At 48.9% G+C, this 15,909-nt stretch overlaps 1 protein-coding gene across 5 annotated transcripts in view; it reads left to right on the top strand.

Moving 5' to 3' along the window:
• Window positions 1-15,909, top strand: part of ATP9A (ATPase phospholipid transporting 9A (putative)) — a 174,827-nt gene that overhangs the window by 143,185 nt on the left and 15,733 nt on the right. For all 5 annotated transcript variants that reach the window (XR_004431320.1, XM_033186753.1, XM_033186756.1 and 2 more), the window contains exons 17-23: window positions 714-797; window positions 3,038-3,208; window positions 6,204-6,302; window positions 8,978-9,067; window positions 9,192-9,336; window positions 10,441-10,505; window positions 14,085-14,240. Coding sequence is in view for 4 of the 5 variants with exons in the window: in XM_033186753.1 (XP_033042644.1) it covers window positions 714-797; window positions 3,038-3,208; window positions 6,204-6,302; window positions 8,978-9,067; window positions 9,192-9,336; window positions 10,441-10,505; window positions 14,085-14,240 (810 nt within the window). In the remaining variant the exon portion in view is untranslated. The remainder of the gene's footprint in view (window positions 1-713; window positions 798-3,037; window positions 3,209-6,203; window positions 6,303-8,977; window positions 9,068-9,191; window positions 9,337-10,440; window positions 10,506-14,084; window positions 14,241-15,909) is intronic.

The following is a 15,909-nucleotide window of genomic DNA, read 5'->3' as shown; positions in this document are numbered from 1 at the left end:
GGTGGGCAGTTATAACAGAATGTGAGTTCCAGGAGGGGGGGTCTGTGGGGGCCACATCAGGGGCTGCCCAACCTGGTTTGTGACATGGACAGTTGACCAGCAGCAGGAGGGAAACAGTGCTCAGGCTTTTCAGGCAATTTTGGCCCACCTCTTAGCTCTAGGTGGGGAATTGACATTTTGCATTAGATTCTCAGCTTGAGGGTTGCAAACTCAAACGTCTACAGGGGCCTGGCAGTTAATGCAAATGAACAAACAGGTTGTGATTTTGAGCAGAGTTGCACTTTGCGTGTAAAACGTGCTGAAGTGTTCTTCACTTGACATCTCCGCGTCCTGGGAACACGCGGAGGCCACCGCTCCTCAGCCATCATTGATTGTGGTGATTTGGGCAAATGCACCGGGTTTTGTCAGATGCTCAGTTTTTCCACCCATTCAGCAATCCAGATTAGTGTGTGAGACCATAGAATGTTGACTTTGGAAACATATATGTGCTAGTCAAAGACAATCTGTATGTGGGCCGTGTTTGGCCTACCGGCTGCCTCTCTGCAACCTCCCCTATAGAAGGTTTGCTCCAGGGAGGATTGCTGTAGGGGAAATAACTTTCTGATTTGCCATTTTCCCTGTCCCTGTGGTGGTCCCTCACTGCAACCTCCTCCTCCCAGTGAAGTCGGGAGCTCTTGGCACCACTCCCACTCTGACCATGGTCTATTTTTCAGTGTGGCAACATGGCCCGAGAAGGGCTGCGGGTGCTTGTGGTGGCAAAGAAGTCTCTCGCAGAGGAGCAGTATCAGGACTTCGAAGTAAGTTGTTTTGGAACCTTTCCATTGCCTTTGCAGCCCTGCCTGCCTCCCAGTCACTCCTTCCACCATCCCTCATTCTGTGCGAGCCATTCTGATGTCGTTGCTGGGCACACCGGGTTCACTGTTGTTGCAGGGCCTTTGTACTTGCTGTTCTGTCTGCCTGGAACTCTCTTCACCCACAGAGCCCCATGGCCCATTCCCTCGCTTCTTTTGGGTCACGGTTCAAAAGCCATGTCCTCCAAGAAGTCTTCCTGGACCACCTGTATAAGGTTCCTTCTCACTTTCCATCCATCACAGCATTTCACTTTCTTCATTGCACTTGTCACTATCATTGTGTGCTACCATTTGGGGCCAAAAAATATGTCTAGGAGTTGAATCTAGAGAGGCCAGAAAAATATAAACTTGACCCTGTTCATATATATATGTATATATTTAGCATTGATCTTATCCATCTCCTTTCCAGAATAAAATATTTTTGAGGGCAGGGACTTTACAAGTTTGGTGTGTTCTTCTTCTTCTTCTTCTTTTTTTTTTGAGACAGAGTTTCGCTCTTGTCGCCCAGGCTGGAGTGCAGTGGTGTAATCTTGGCTCACTGCAACTTCCACCTCCCAGGTTCAAGGGATCCTTCTGCCTCAGCCTCCCAAGTAGCTGGGATTACAGGTGCCCACCACCATGCGCAGCTGATTTTTGTATTTTTATTACAGACAGGGTTTCACCATGTTGGCCAGGCTGTTCTCGAACTCCTGACCTCAGGTGATCTACCCGCCTGGGCCTCCCAAAGTGCAGGGATTATAGGTGTGAGGCACTGCGCCTGACCTGGTTTATTCTTGTATCCTTGATAGTTAAAGACAGTCCTTGGCACATGGTATGCCTTCAGGAAAATGTGGCATAAATCATTCTCTTGGAGCCCTAGTTTCTTTTCTCTTTTTTTTGCACATTTATTTTGAGACGGGGGTCTTGCCGTGCCACTCAGGCTGATCTCAAACTCCTGGCCTCAAGCCATCCTCCTGCCCCACCCAACCTCCTTGTAGCTGGGATTACAAGTGTGAGCTACCGCACCTGGTTCGGCTCCCTAATTTCTTTTTCTTTCTTTCCTTTTTTTTTTTTGTTTTTGAGACAGAGTTTTACTCTTGTTGCCCAGACTGTAGTGCCAATGGCACAATCTCGGCTCACTGCAACCTCTGCCTCCCAGGTTCAAGCGATTCTCCTCCCTCAACCCCCCAAGTAGCTGGGATTACAGGCATGTGCTACCGCGCCTGGCTAATTTTTGTATTTTTAGTAGAAACAGGGTTTTGCCATGTTGGCCAGGCTGGTCTCAAACTCCTGACCTCAGGTGATCTGCCCACCTCGGCCTTCCAGAGTGCTGGGATTACAAGCGTGAGCCACCACACCCGACCTCCCTAATTTCTTTAAGCTGTAAAAATGTTGGGGTTGAACCAGATTATTGACTTGTTTATTGTCATCCCATCCCATAGATTGTGTGTTCCCTGAGGGGAAGGTCCTTGTCTTGTTCACTGCGTGTCTCTGGTGCCTGGCCTAAAGGCAGCGTGCAGGAATGCAAGGGAGGGAGGCGGGATATGCTTCCTGGGGCCCTGCCCTGCTCCACACGGAGAAACTACCTGGATCTCTCTAATGAATTTGAGTTCTTTGTAAGCCATTATTTAACAAGCATTCTAGCGCTGATAAATGCTACCTGCCTTTTAATTTTAAAAGCATGTGCTTTGGGCAGGCCCATTAGGAGATGACTGGTTTTCCTCCAGGTTTTTGCTAACATGATAAAGACAAGAAGCGGAAGTTTGGGTTGATGGTCTTCAGAAACTCGACTTGGTCTTTAGAAAACCTGGTGACTCACAGTTTGGTTTACAAAGTGCATGTTGTGTGTGGGAGAACTTACTGTTGTTTTGAGATCTTGGCTGTGCCCGTCCCTGAGACAATCCAGTGAGGTTGGTGCTGTTATTGCCATTTCGTGGCCACGGCTCAGAGAGGTTAAGTGACTTGCTGGAAGTCTCCCAGCAGGTGAGTGTAGCGTGTAGGGTGGGACTCAGGTCTGTGCAGTGTCTACATGGAGGACTTGTGAGGAAGCTGGAAGCCTGTGTCACCCCTGTGGGGTGCAGCTCACCTGCTGGGGTCCCCACCTTGTGTGGCGGGGATCAGGCATGGCCCTTGTACTCTTGGCACTGGCCAGTCAGCCTGGCCTCTCCTCGCCCTAAGCAGTGACTGCATCTGCCGATGTGTCCCAGGCCCGCTACGTCCAGGCCAAGCTGAGTGTGCACGACCGCTCCCTCAAAGTGGCCACGGTGATCGAAAGCCTGGAGATGGAGATGGAACTGCTGTGTCTGACGGGCGTGGAGGACCAGCTGCAGGCAGACGTGCGGCCCACGCTGGAGACCCTGAGGAACGCTGGCATCAAGGTAGGGTGGGCTGGCCTCAGGGAAGGGCACTCCGGAGCGATGCCGGCTTTCCCTCAGCAGTGCAGGGAGATCAGAGAGGGAAAGGGTGGGAGGAGCAGCAGAGGAGACCAGGAGTGCCTTATCTGCAATGGGCCACAGCCACTGTTTCTGCCCCTACAACCCTGATTTTTTTTTTTTTTTTTTTTTGAGACAGAGTCTTGCTCTGTCGCCCAGGCTGGAGTGCAGTGGCACGATCTTGGTTAACTGCAACCTCCGCCTCCTGGATTCAAGCAATTCTTGTGCCTCAGCCTCCCTAGTAGCTGGGATTACAGGTGCGTACCACCACGCCCGGCTAATTTTTATATTTTTGTAGATAGAGGGTTTCACCATGTTGGCCAGGGTAGTCTTGAACTCCTGACCTCTGGTCATCTGTCCATCTCGGCCTCCGAAGTGCTAGGATTACAGGTGTGAGCCACTGTGCCTGGCCCTGCATCCCTGATTTTGGAAGGCGTCTTGTGTAGTGTTTGCCTTTACTGTACCAATGATTCTCCTGATTCCACTGGACTCCCTGGTGCTCAGGGCCGAGCAGCGTCCAGTGTGCACGGCTGCTCATTAAATTCCAGTTGAGTGGCAGCATGCCAGTCTGTCTGCTGTGTGGCCGAGTGAGTGAGTGACCACCCAGCAGTGACCGTCAATGCCGTCACACTGTCGTATTAGCATTTTGCACTCTACCGTTTGGGGCCGAAAAAAAAAAAAATACTAGAGTTGAATCTGGAGAGGCCAGCAGAGGGCGCGTGAGGACTTGGTCCTCAGTGGACCAAGGGAGGTGTAAACAAACAAACTCCTTGGCCTGGAGCTCCTGGAAACGTGTCCCTGCCACTGGCCTCCACTCAAAAGTGGCTCTCTGCTGCATCCTGGGGCCTGTCCTTTCAGTAGGGCCTTGGGAGGAGGACAGGTTAGACGCCCGGCAACATTCGGGCCCACTGGGGACTCCCACCCCTGCGTGGCCTGTTTCCTTGTAAACACGATTCTGTCACGTGCATTCGGCTCACAGGCCTGGTTCGTCATAAGGAAATCACCAACGGGATCTTGCTTCCGGAAGTCTGGCCCATTTCTCCTCCATTGTGGGGTCTACAGTTGGGCCTTGGCCATTCCTAAGACTTCTGGAGTTTCCATTTTCTGCTTCCATCTTTGTCTTGGAGTTTTTCTCCTTCTCAAAACTGTGTTATCCCAAGACGAGATATTTTATTCACAGGGTGTACATACATGTGACTTATCTTTCTAGTTTCCTGTTAGATGAGAAGGGGAGGGGAGTGCCTGGGATGGGGCAGGTTGCTTGGTAATTAAAGTCTAAGGTACGACCTTGCACAGGAAATTTGCTTTTTTCTTTTTCTTTTTTTTTTCCTTTTGAGATAGAGTTTCGCTCTGTCTCCCAGGTTGGAGTGTGGTGGTGTGATCTCGGCTCACTGCAACTTCCACCTCCGAGGTTCAAGAGATTCTCCTGCCTCAGCCTCTCAAGTAGCTGGGATTATGGATATGTGCCACCATGCCTGGATAATTTTGTATATTTAGTAGAGATGTGGTTTCACCATGTTGGTCAGGCTGGTCTCGAACTCCTGACCTTAGGTGATTCACCCGCCTTGGCCTCCCAAAGTGCTGGGATTACAGGCGTGAGCCACCGTGCCCAGCCAGCTGCACAGGATATTTTCTACCTCAGCCCCTTGTATGGATGTAGAAACCGAGGCTGAGTGAGGCATCTCTGTTCCCCAGGTTCTCACATTGGGAAGCAGCAGAGCTGGGACTGGAGCTGGGGTCTCGGGCCCTTTCTGTACCACCTTCCCATCATCCCAGCATGGGACATTAGTCACGTCATGCACCTGATCATTCTTTTCATGCCTTTCTGGAACTTGAGCTTCCTAATTCCTTCCCCAGTGTTTGTTCTCTTACATCAAACCCTGAGAACTATGACTAGACGAGGCTCACCAAAAAGAATATTGTTTTTAGGACAGGCGGGATGTTGAGGGAAAACAGACCTAGCCAGGGGAGAGGGCCCAAGAGGCTCAGCCCTGAGAAGTGCCCGGTGCCTTCCCTCTGCCTGTCTCACTGCCTGGGTTCCCATCCTACCTCTCCCTTTACTTCTGTGACCCTTGGCAAATAACTGAAGCTCTTAGTGCTTCCACTTCCAGCCTCCAGAAGCCGTCATGAAGGTAACAGGGAGCTCAGCGTGGGTGCTGGGCGCGTAGTGGACGCTCGGGAGACATTTGTCGTGATCTTCTTTCCTATACTTTCCCTGCTATCCAGATTTTCTTTGACTGGTAGCCCCAAGACTGCTCCCAGCTGGGAGCAAGGAGAACAAAAGGGTGAATGAGGTAAAATCACAGAGCAGGAAGCACATTCCATGAGGACTCTGAAGACCCGGATTCTGGGCCTGGTTAGGACAAGAGGTAGCTGTGTGGTTTGGGGCAAGTCATCTACCCTCTCTGAACCCACAGCAGAGAAATGCAGTGTGAGCTAATATATGATGTGGGAGAACCGGACTCATTTACGGTCAGCGTTTTATAAGCTGAGTTAAACCCCAGAAGGGTCTGTCTTGCTCGTCCAGCTACATAGAAAATCCACAGCATCAAAAGTGAGTGTTTCCTTAGGACACAGAAGTGTCCCCTCACCCATGCAGCCTTTCCCTACTTTTAGGATATTTATCACTGTAAGAAAAATCCTCAGAAGGGGAATTATGTGGTCCAAGGACTGAACTTCATAGTACCTCCTGTAGTGTGTGGCCAAATGGCCCTTTCTAGAAGCATCTGCCAGTTTTTGCTGCTACCAGCAGTGGTTGCTTGGAGTCCCAGAGCCCTTCAGCCAGGGCGCTTGCTGTGTTGTGTTGGGGACAGCACGAGTCGGCAGGAGGTAAACGGAGCATACCAAGTTCAGCTCCATGTTCTTGGAAACTCATCTGTTGCAGATGACAGGCTGGCCTCAAAAACTAACAGACAGGACCTCTGTCATGCCATGATTTCAGGTTTGGATGCTGACAGGGGACAAGCTGGAGACAGCCACATGCACAGCGAAGAATGCGCATCTGGTGACCAGAAACCAAGACATCCACGTTTTTCGGCTGGTAAAGTGTCCTCTGTGTTAGGGCCATGTGGGGGTGATGTTCGATTTGTCCTATAACCTCGAGTGGGCCCCTTAAGAAGGGAGGGGCAGCACGTGAGTCACCTAGGGTGGGGAGCGTCAACCACGGGTGCCTTGGGTGGGATGATTAATGACCCAGGTGCCAGCTGGAGAGTTCCTTCCAGGAGTGGTTTAGGAGCACCTTCTTCTAGTCCTGTGCTAATACCGTGCTCTTAACCTTTTAGGGGGTCGTGGTCCCTTCGAGAAGCTGGTGAAAGTCAGGCACTCCCCCTGAAAGATGCAGATCCACTCATACACATGAAATTATGCATGGGATTCCTGGGATTTCACTGAACCCCTGAAAGTCAAGTCCTTGGATAAGAAAGAAATTCCAGGCCACAGATACCGGTCTCTCTGCCCTCCTGAGGGGGGAAGCATTTAGGACCATTGAGGAGCCTTTTGAAGGAGGTGCATTGGATGGGCAAATGAGAAATCGCCTGCCCTTGTGGCAGGCATTGACCGAGACAGTGCACACGTCAGGAACTGCTTCCAGTGAGGACTGTTCTAGGCTTTATTGCATTGGGGAGGTGGGGCGACTGGGTCCTCTTTGGGGCAGGATATAGTAATCCCACTGAAATCAGAGCCACGATGGCAAACAACTGGAGGGTCTCTAGATCTTTGGGGGTCTCCCCCTCACCCCTGCCTTTGGTCCATAGCACACAGAAGCTTAAAAATATCCAGGGATTTTTGGAATACCATAGTGTTATGTAGAGGCAGGTGTAGTCAGTTCTCATCATTCACAAATTCTTTGTGAATTCTCCTCCTCCCAAAATTTATCTGTGACCTCCAAATCAGTACTCTTGATGCTTTCACGGTTATATGTAGAGTGGCTTAAATCTGTTTTTTTTTTTTTTTGGAGATGGGGCCTTGCTCTTATTGCCCAGGCTGGAGTGCAGTGGTGCAATCTCGGCTCACTGCAACCCCCGCCTCCCGGGTTCAAGCAATTCTCCTGCCTCAGCCTCCCAAGTAGCTGGGATTACAGGCACCTGCCACCACACCTGGCTAATTTTTGTCTTTTTTAGTAGAGACGGGGTTTTACCATGCTGGCCAGGCTCATCTCGAACTCCAGACCTCAGGTGATCCTCCCACCTTGGCCTCCCAAAGTGCTGGGATTACAGATGTGAGCCACCGCACTCGGCCTAGAGTGGCTTAAAATTTGAGCTGCCTGAGACGCACATTCCCACCTGAGGTTGAACAAGGCCATGCACTGCTTCCTTTTTTCAGCCTCATGGTGAACAGGTGTCCTTTTTGCAGTCCATTTAAGTGTTGGGTTTTTCGCATTTCTGTGCTTTACGTTGGCAGTTTGTCGTTTACAATGGCCCCAGCACAGCGCTGCTTTGCTGGCTCGTGTTCTTAAGTGCAGGAAGGCTGTTGATGTGACTTATGGAGAAAATGCATGTGCTAGATGAGCTTCCTTCAGGCATGAGTTACAGCACTGGTGACTGTAAGTTCAATATTAATGAATCAAGGTGTCTTTAAATAGAAACACACATAAAAAAAGGTTATACATTTATGAAGATATTGTGACCAGGGGCAAAAACCTAACCCTGTATTTCCCCTAGAGGGGATGGTTTAGTATTTGCTATTTCAGTGTTCACAGTGACTTTAGAAAACGTAGCTACTATGAATAATGAGAATTGACTGTCTGTTCTAGAATTGAGGGATTGCAAACTAATGACCTATGTGCTAGCCACCTGTGTTTCTCAACAGCAGGTATTTTGTTTTATTGGAGCGTAGACAGATCCACTCATTGGCGTATGGTGCACGACTGCTTTTGGATTATAACGGCAGAGCTGAGTGGTTGTGATGGAGACCGTGTGGGCCTCAATGCCCACAATAGTTAACATCTGGTCCTTTACAGAAAAGTGGCCCGGCTGGCCCCTGCTAGGTGCCTGGCTCTGCATACCTGTACTGTAGCATACTAGCCATGTACCTTTAGTCAGGCTAGCAAATGTCACCATGCTTCAGTTTCCTTAGGTGCAAAATAGAGTTGTCTTCTTTTGGCACCTCATAGAGCTGTGGACTGCGCACTCCACAGAGTGTGTTGTCCAATACCTGGCTTATAGTGAAAGTACAGGCTTTTTTTTTTTTTTTTTTAAAGATGAGTCTTGCTGTGTTGCCCAGGCTGCCAGTGCAGTGACACGATCTCAGCTCACCGCAGCCTCTGCCTCCTGGGTTCAAGTGATTCTCCTGCCTCAGCCTCCCAAGTAGCTGGAATTACAGGCACCCGCCACCACGCCTGGCTAATTTTCTATTTTTAGTGGAGAGTAGGTTTCACCATGTTGGCAAGGCTGGTCTCAAACTCCTGACTTCAAGTGATCCGCTTGCCTCAGCCTCCCAAAGTGCTGGGGTTATAGGCATGAGCCACTGCGTGCGGCCAGTACAGGCGTTTTTAGTCCTGGGGGAAATTGTAGGTGGAGGTTGGCACGTGGGCTCTCTTGATTCCTACAGAGTAATAACCAGTAGGATTCCATTTGTTGCTGCCTCTGGTGGCAGGGGAGGGGAGGGACCCTTGGCTGGGGTGGCCGTTGTCTTCATGCTGGCTCCAGGAAGCCACTGTTTATTGTTTTATCATCTCCGGAGAGCAATGCCTCCTTCTCCATCTCTGTTCTCTTCCAGGTGACCAACCGCGGGGAGGCTCACCTTGAGTTGAACGCCTTCCGCAGGAAGCATGATTGCGCCCTGGTCATCTCGGGAGACTCCCTGGAGGTGAGCTTGGGGACCCCTGAGAGCCAGTCCTCCCAGCAGCCTGGGGCTTATCCGGCTTCGGCAGAGGCACTGCAGGCTGGGCAGCGACCTCCACCAATGCACCACCTCTCCCTCCACCCTGCAGGTTTGCCTCAAGTACTATGAGTACGAGTTCATGGAGCTGGCCTGCCAGTGCCCGGCCGTAGTCTGCTGCCGCTGTGCCCCCACCCAGAAGGCCCAGATTGTGCGCCTGCTTCAGGAGCGCACGGGCAAGCTCACCTGTGCAGTAGGTAGGCGCGGCTCAGGCTGTGCCGCTGGCCCTGGCCTGCCTGTGCGCCAGGCTCCCTTTCCCTAAGGATGTTTGGACACTGTTGCTCGTTCTTCACATTCCCCAGCCCCTTTGTTCAGGTCATGCTTTTCTTCCGCCTCGCAGACTTTGGCTCTTTTTGTTATTATTTTTAATATTTCCCCTGGAGAGCAGACAAGCATGTGCCAGGCCTCTACTCCTTTGCCAGTGGCTCAGGAGTGCAGCCTTCCAGTGGGTGGAGACCACACACTGTGGGGTTGGATCTGGGTTCAAATCTTTCCACTGGCTTTTCCCAGTGGGTGCCCCAGATGGCTTCTTTCACCCGTCTGAGCCTCCGTTTGCTCGTGGTAGAATGGGAATAATAATTGTGGCTTCCTCAAATGGTGTCACGAGGACTCAAAGGGGTCACCTTTTTTTTTTTGGAGACGGAGTCATGCTCTGTCACCTAGCTGGAGTGCAGTGACACAATCTCAGCTGGTTGCAACCTCCACCTCCTGGGTTCAAGTGATTCTCCTGCCCCAGCCTCCTAAGTAGCTGGGACTACAGGCATGCACCACCACGTGTGGCTGATTTTTGTATTTTTAGTAGAGACGGGGTTTCTCCATGTTGGCCAGGCTGGTCTCGAACTCCTGACCTCAGGTGATCTCCCCACCTTGGCCTCCCAAAGTACTGAGATTACAGTCATGGGCCACTGTGCCCAGCCTAAAAAGGATCGCCTTTAAAATGTGCTTGCCACGCTGCGTGGAAAGTGTCCAGTAAGAGCACTGCGAGTTGCCGCTGATGGTAATCCTGGGGTATCCCGGCCTCTGAGGAGGACAAGTGGTCATTCCTGTCCCATGTGGACACAGTCCCGCTGCCACTGCTCAATGCCGGGACCCTCTGCGAGTCGCTGGGCTCTCTGACATTCAGCCACTCTGCCTGTGAAACAGGATCTTGGTAGTGCAAGGGGTTGGAGAGATGGAATGGACGGGGCAGGCCAGGCACTCAGCGAGCGCTCCGTGACAGACGAGACTGCAGTAAAGACAAGCATGCGTTCTTGTTTAAGGTAAGAATGAAACGTCTTTTCTCTCTGGTCTGTGGCTCGCAGGGGACGGAGGCAATGACGTCAGCATGATTCAGGAATCTGACTGCGGCGTGGGAGTGGAGGGAAAGGTGAGAGTGTTTGCCTCTGCTGGGCTCCACTTGCTGGAGTTTCTTGGTTCTTTTTCCCTCAAAGACAGAGCTTTAAGGCTTCTGGAAATTCCAGATAAAGAATGATAAAACATAAGGAACCATGTGTCACAATTACCTCATGTCACTGGGAACATAGAGGTCTGTGTTGCTACATCTTACAGACAGATGAATGTTGGCTTTTTGTTTGCCCAGACCTAAATTTAAAAAAAAAGCAAAAGTGTTTCTAGGCCAGGCGTGGTGGCTCACGCCTGTAATCCCAGCACTTTGGGAGGCTGAGGCGAGTGGATCACTTGAGGTCAGGAGTTTGAGGCCAGCCTGGCCAACATGGAGAAACTGTGTCTCTACTGAAAATACAAAAATTAGCTGGGCATGGTTGTGGGTGCCTGTAATCACAGCTACTTGGGAGGCTGAGGTAGGAGAATCGCTTGACCCCGGGAGGCAGGGGTTGCAGTGAGCCGAGATGGTGCCATTTTACTCCAGCCTGGGCAACAGAGTGAGACTCCATCTCAAAAAAAAAAAAAAAAAAAGAAGCAAAAAGAAGCATTTCTCTATATCCTTAGGGTATGGTAAGTGTAATTCAGACTTCCCTGGGACAGTCAGCATTGTCAGTAAAAGCCTTAGTTATCCTGCTCTGTGCTGATCTCTTGGGCGCACAATGGAAGAATATCGCTTGCTTCACTTCTCACCAAAAGGCCTTGGCAGCTACAATTTTTAAAAGCTGGTGTGTTATGAAATATTATTTCTTTTTCTCCTTGCCAATTGTGCGCTTGCCTCTTATAGTTTACTCGGCCCTAATTCATGACCTCTAAATGACAAGAGGCAAGAAGATGGGTCACCAAGTTTGTTAGGACTGTGTGTGAAGGGCCGGAAGTGGTGGCTCATGCCTGTAATCCCAGCAGTTTGGGAAGCTGAGGCAGGAGGATCACTTGAGCTCAGGAGTTCGAGACCAGCCTGGGCAACATGGTGAAACCCTGTCTCTACTAAAAATACAAAAATTAGCCGGACATGGTGGCAGGTACCTCTAATCCCAGCTACTCAGGAGGCTGAGGCAGGAGAATCACTTGAACCCGGAAAGTGGAGGTTGCAGTGAACCGAGATTGAGCCACTGCATTCTTGCCTGGGTGAAAGAACAAAACTCCATCTCAAAAAAAAGGAAAAGAGGTATGTGCAAAGTATCGGAGTGCCAAGGCCCAGAGGGAGCAGGAGAGATGCTCCCCTGTCCATACTGTTGACTTTGGCTGACCCTTAGGGCTTTTTCTTCCCCACACTTTCCCACCCTTTCTGGTTCTCTGGTTCTCTGGTTCTCAGCAAGATGACGATGATTCGAAGTTGCGGAGTGAAATGATTTTTGAATGAGATATATCAGAAGTCTGTATAGATTTCCTGAATACAGTTTTTAAGAAGCATGTTTGAGTTTAATGGAATTCTCTACCAGTTCTTATAAAACTTAAAGCATTTTCCCTTCTATTAAAAATTATATTCTGATTCCTTTGTTTCTTGGGATATAAAAGTAATACTGCTCACTATAAAAAATGAAAAGAATCTAGGCCAGGCTTGGTGGCTCACACCTGTAATCCCAGCACATTGGGGGGCCAAGGTGGGCATATCACCTGAGGTCAGGAGTTCAAGACCAGCCTGGCCAACACGGTGAGACCCCATCTCTACTAAAAATACAAAAATTAGCCAGGCATGGTAGTGGGTTCTTGTAATTCTAGCTACTCAGGAGACTGAGGCAGGAGAATTGCTTGAACCCGTAAGGCAGAGGTTGCAGTGAGGGAGATTGTGCCACTGCACTCTGGGTGACAGAGTGAGACTCTGTCTCAAAAAAATATATAACATAAAAAATCTAGAAGTAAAACACATCTTTTAGGTAACTGCATCAAATGAGTAACACTGGTTTTTCTCCCAACATTTTTTCTGTGTGTATATTACTGGTTATGAGTGTGTATATATTTGCTATCTATACATATATCTTACACATGTATATATATATAATTTTCATGTGTATTTTTTAAAGTGAAAACACAGTACATTTTGTTATGCAGCTTGCTTAAATCTGTTACATCATGGATTTGTTCCTACATGAGAGCATACAGAGCCATCACTTCTTACTCTGACTCTACCTTTTTATTTTGAAAAATGTCAAAAGTTGAAATAGAACAATGGAAAAGTTGAAATAGAACAGTGAGCATCCATCTACCCTTCACTTTGGCCAATTGTTATTACTATTTGCCACATTCTCTTTCTTTGAATCAGTAGAAAGTAAATTGCATGTAATGTTACCCCTAAATATTTCAGCTGGATCTCTTTAGAACAAGGAGGTTCTCCCACACAAAGAAAGTAACATCATAACCCCCCTTGCCCCGTGTAACATTGATATAATGGACTATATCATATTCATGCTCAAATTCCCCCATCTGTCCTCTAAGTGTCTTCACAACTTAAATAATAAAAGCTCCAGGAAGGATTGCAAATCCCATTTATTAGCAGGTCCTCGTGTTTCTGATCTTCTTTGTTGTAGAACACTTTTCTCTCTTTTTTTTTGGTTGGAGGGTGTTTTGTTTTTCTTGTCAGTGGTATTTTTGAAGCATTCAGGACAGTTGTAGAGTGTCTCATGGCACGCGTTCCTTGAGCCCGTCAGGTTGATTTGGTTTCGATTCTGCTTTGGCACGAGCACTGCGCAAGGGGAATTCGTGTTCTTCCTGTTACATCACATCCAGAGGCTCTCATCTCCTTCTGTCCCTTTAATGTTGGCTGTCACCGCCTTTTAAAAATGAGAGAATTTGACCAGGTGCAGCTGCTCATGCCTGGAATCCCAGCACTTTGAGAGGCTGAGGCGAGCAGATGGCTTGAGCTCAGGAGTTTGAGACCAACCTCGGCAACATGGAGAAAACCCATCTCTACGAAAAATAACAAAATTAGTCAGGTGTGGTGGTGCGTGTCTGTGCTCCCAGCTGCTCGGGAGGCTGAGGTGGGAGGATGGCTTGAACCTGGGAGGCAGAAGTTGCAGTAAGCCGAGATCACACCACTGCACTCCAGCCTGGGTGACAGAGTGGGACCCAGTCTCAAGAAAAAATAAAAATTAAAAAATACAAAATGGGAGAATTCCATTATGTGGTTGCACTGCAAGTTATTCCCACTTCTGTGAGTGTGCAGAGCTGTATATTCAGGAATATCCTGTCTAACATTGTTAGTAGCTCCGGGTTTTCGCCTCATGTTTAATTAGCTCTTAAGGGAACTAAATGTTTTAAAATATCTATCTTTAAATGATTCTTTGTTACTTATGGGGTGGGCTGAACTCCCAAGGCCTAATATTAGATCCACTTGACCTCCAAATGATAACTATATCGATTCAGAATGGTTTTTATTTAAATAAATTCCCCCTTTAAAATTAAATTTAGACTTCGACCACCAACTGCGTTTAGCTTGAAACCAAAGAATTTCTTTCTTGAAGTTCTTCAGAGATCTCCTTACAATGTCTTGCTTTTTCAATTAAAGAAAATGTGTTTGCCCTGACCTCTTGTGCTTCTGACGGCGCCTAATTTTATTGGATTTTAGGAAGGAAAACAGGCTTCGTTGGCTGCAGACTTCTCCATCACTCAATTTAAGCATCTTGGCCGGTTGCTTATGGTGCACGGCCGGAACAGCTACAAGCGGTCAGCCGCCCTCAGCCAGTTCGTGATTCACAGGAGCCTCTGTATCAGCACCATGCAGGTGAGTGGAGCGCTGGCTCCTCTGCACATGTACATGTGGCTGTACCATGTAGGTAAGTGGACAGCTGGTCCCTCTGCACAGGTGCATATGGCTATGTGATTATCATGGAAAAAGCCTGGGAATTAGACTATGCTTTGGAGCTGTCACCCCCACCTCGCCAGTTTAAATCCTCCACCTGGCTACATTCCAGCTGATAGACCTTGAGCCAGTCCGTGAACTTCTTGGTGCTCAAGATTCCTCCCCCGTTAAGCGGTGCTGGTCATTCCTGCCATGTGGTGTGGATGTGTGTGTTAGCAGTGGTGACATCCAGTACCTGGCATGGGGCAAGTGGAGTGTACATGAGTTATTTTAATTGTGGGTAGATTGTTATAATTTGTTTGCTGGAGTGAAAGACGCAGAGTTAAATGCTGAATGACTATTCAGCCCCCAGTTTTTCACCTTTTGCAGAGGTAAGGGCCATCAGAGAACAACCACTAAAGAAGAAGAACTTACTTTGCTTGTGTGCTTCCTGTGCCCTAGGCATCAGGCTAAGTGTTCGCAATGCAGTGTCTCACATAAGCCTCACAATAGCCTGAGCCCATTTTATGGATGGGGAGGCTGAGGCTGAGTATGGATGATAAATTTGAAGTGTCCCACAGGGATTCAGTCAGCTCAGGCAGGTGGACCTCAAAGCCTGCAGTCACAATCTGAGTATCCTTCTTGATACACTTGTCATGGAGGGCCTGGGACTGTGTCCACTTGCAGGGGTCAGCATGACACCTGGCGCTGAGGTTGCCTCGGCATCACAGTTCTGTCTCCCGGCAGAGCCCAGTGGGAGAACTGAGTTTGGTTATTATGATCACGAATACCCTTGGAAGTTAACATCTTGCTCCCCTCTTGCTTTTTCATAAAAGGATTCTAGAGTATATATTTTCCCACCTTCTGTCTCACAGACTCCTTCAACATATGTCATCATAGGACAGGCACAGTGGCTCATGCCTGTAATCCCAGCACTTTGGGAGGCCGAGGTGGGCGGATCACTTCAGGCCAGGAGTTTGAGACCAGCCTGGTCAACATGGTGAAACGCTGTCTCTACTAAAAATACAAAAATTAGCTGGATGTGGTGGCACGCTCCTATAATTCCAGCTACTTGGGAGGCTAAGGCACGAGAATCACTTGAACCTGGGAAGTGGAGGTTGCAATGAGCTGAGATCACGCCACTGCACTCCAGCCTGGGCAACAGAGTGAGACTCCATCTCAAAACCAACAACAAAATTTGCCATCAGTCTGTAGCAATTAAGTGTGGAGTAGAAAGGAGGCTAAAGGAGGGAAAGAAAATATTTTTGGTGTTGCAGAGCTGTTGATTGATCTTCCTTTTTGGGCACTGAGGTGAAAATGCTCCCAGTTGAGTGGTGAGAATGTAGGCGCAGTAGATCCTGGAACTCACGTCTCCTTCTGGCCATACCGCTAGGGATCTGTGAGACCTTGAGCAAATAACTTTACCACTCTAGGCCTCAGTCTTCCCACCTGGAAAATGGGGACGATGAGACCCTCCTTGCCTTCGGACAGGGCCACTGTGAAAAACAGAGAGGTTTTTAAGACATCAGTGCTAAGGCATCCTTACCGTGATTAGTAGACGTGAAACAAGGTAATCTGTAAACATCAGGTGATATTTTAATTTGCTTAATTA

Source organism: Trachypithecus francoisi, unplaced genomic scaffold, assembly GCF_009764315.1.
Source record: "Trachypithecus francoisi isolate TF-2019V2 unplaced genomic scaffold, Tfra_2.0 Lachesis_group21, whole genome shotgun sequence".
Taxonomy (NCBI): domain Eukaryota; kingdom Metazoa; phylum Chordata; class Mammalia; order Primates; family Cercopithecidae; genus Trachypithecus; species Trachypithecus francoisi.
Note: the sequence above shows the minus strand (reverse complement) of the source record. Positions and strands in the feature narration are given on the sequence as shown.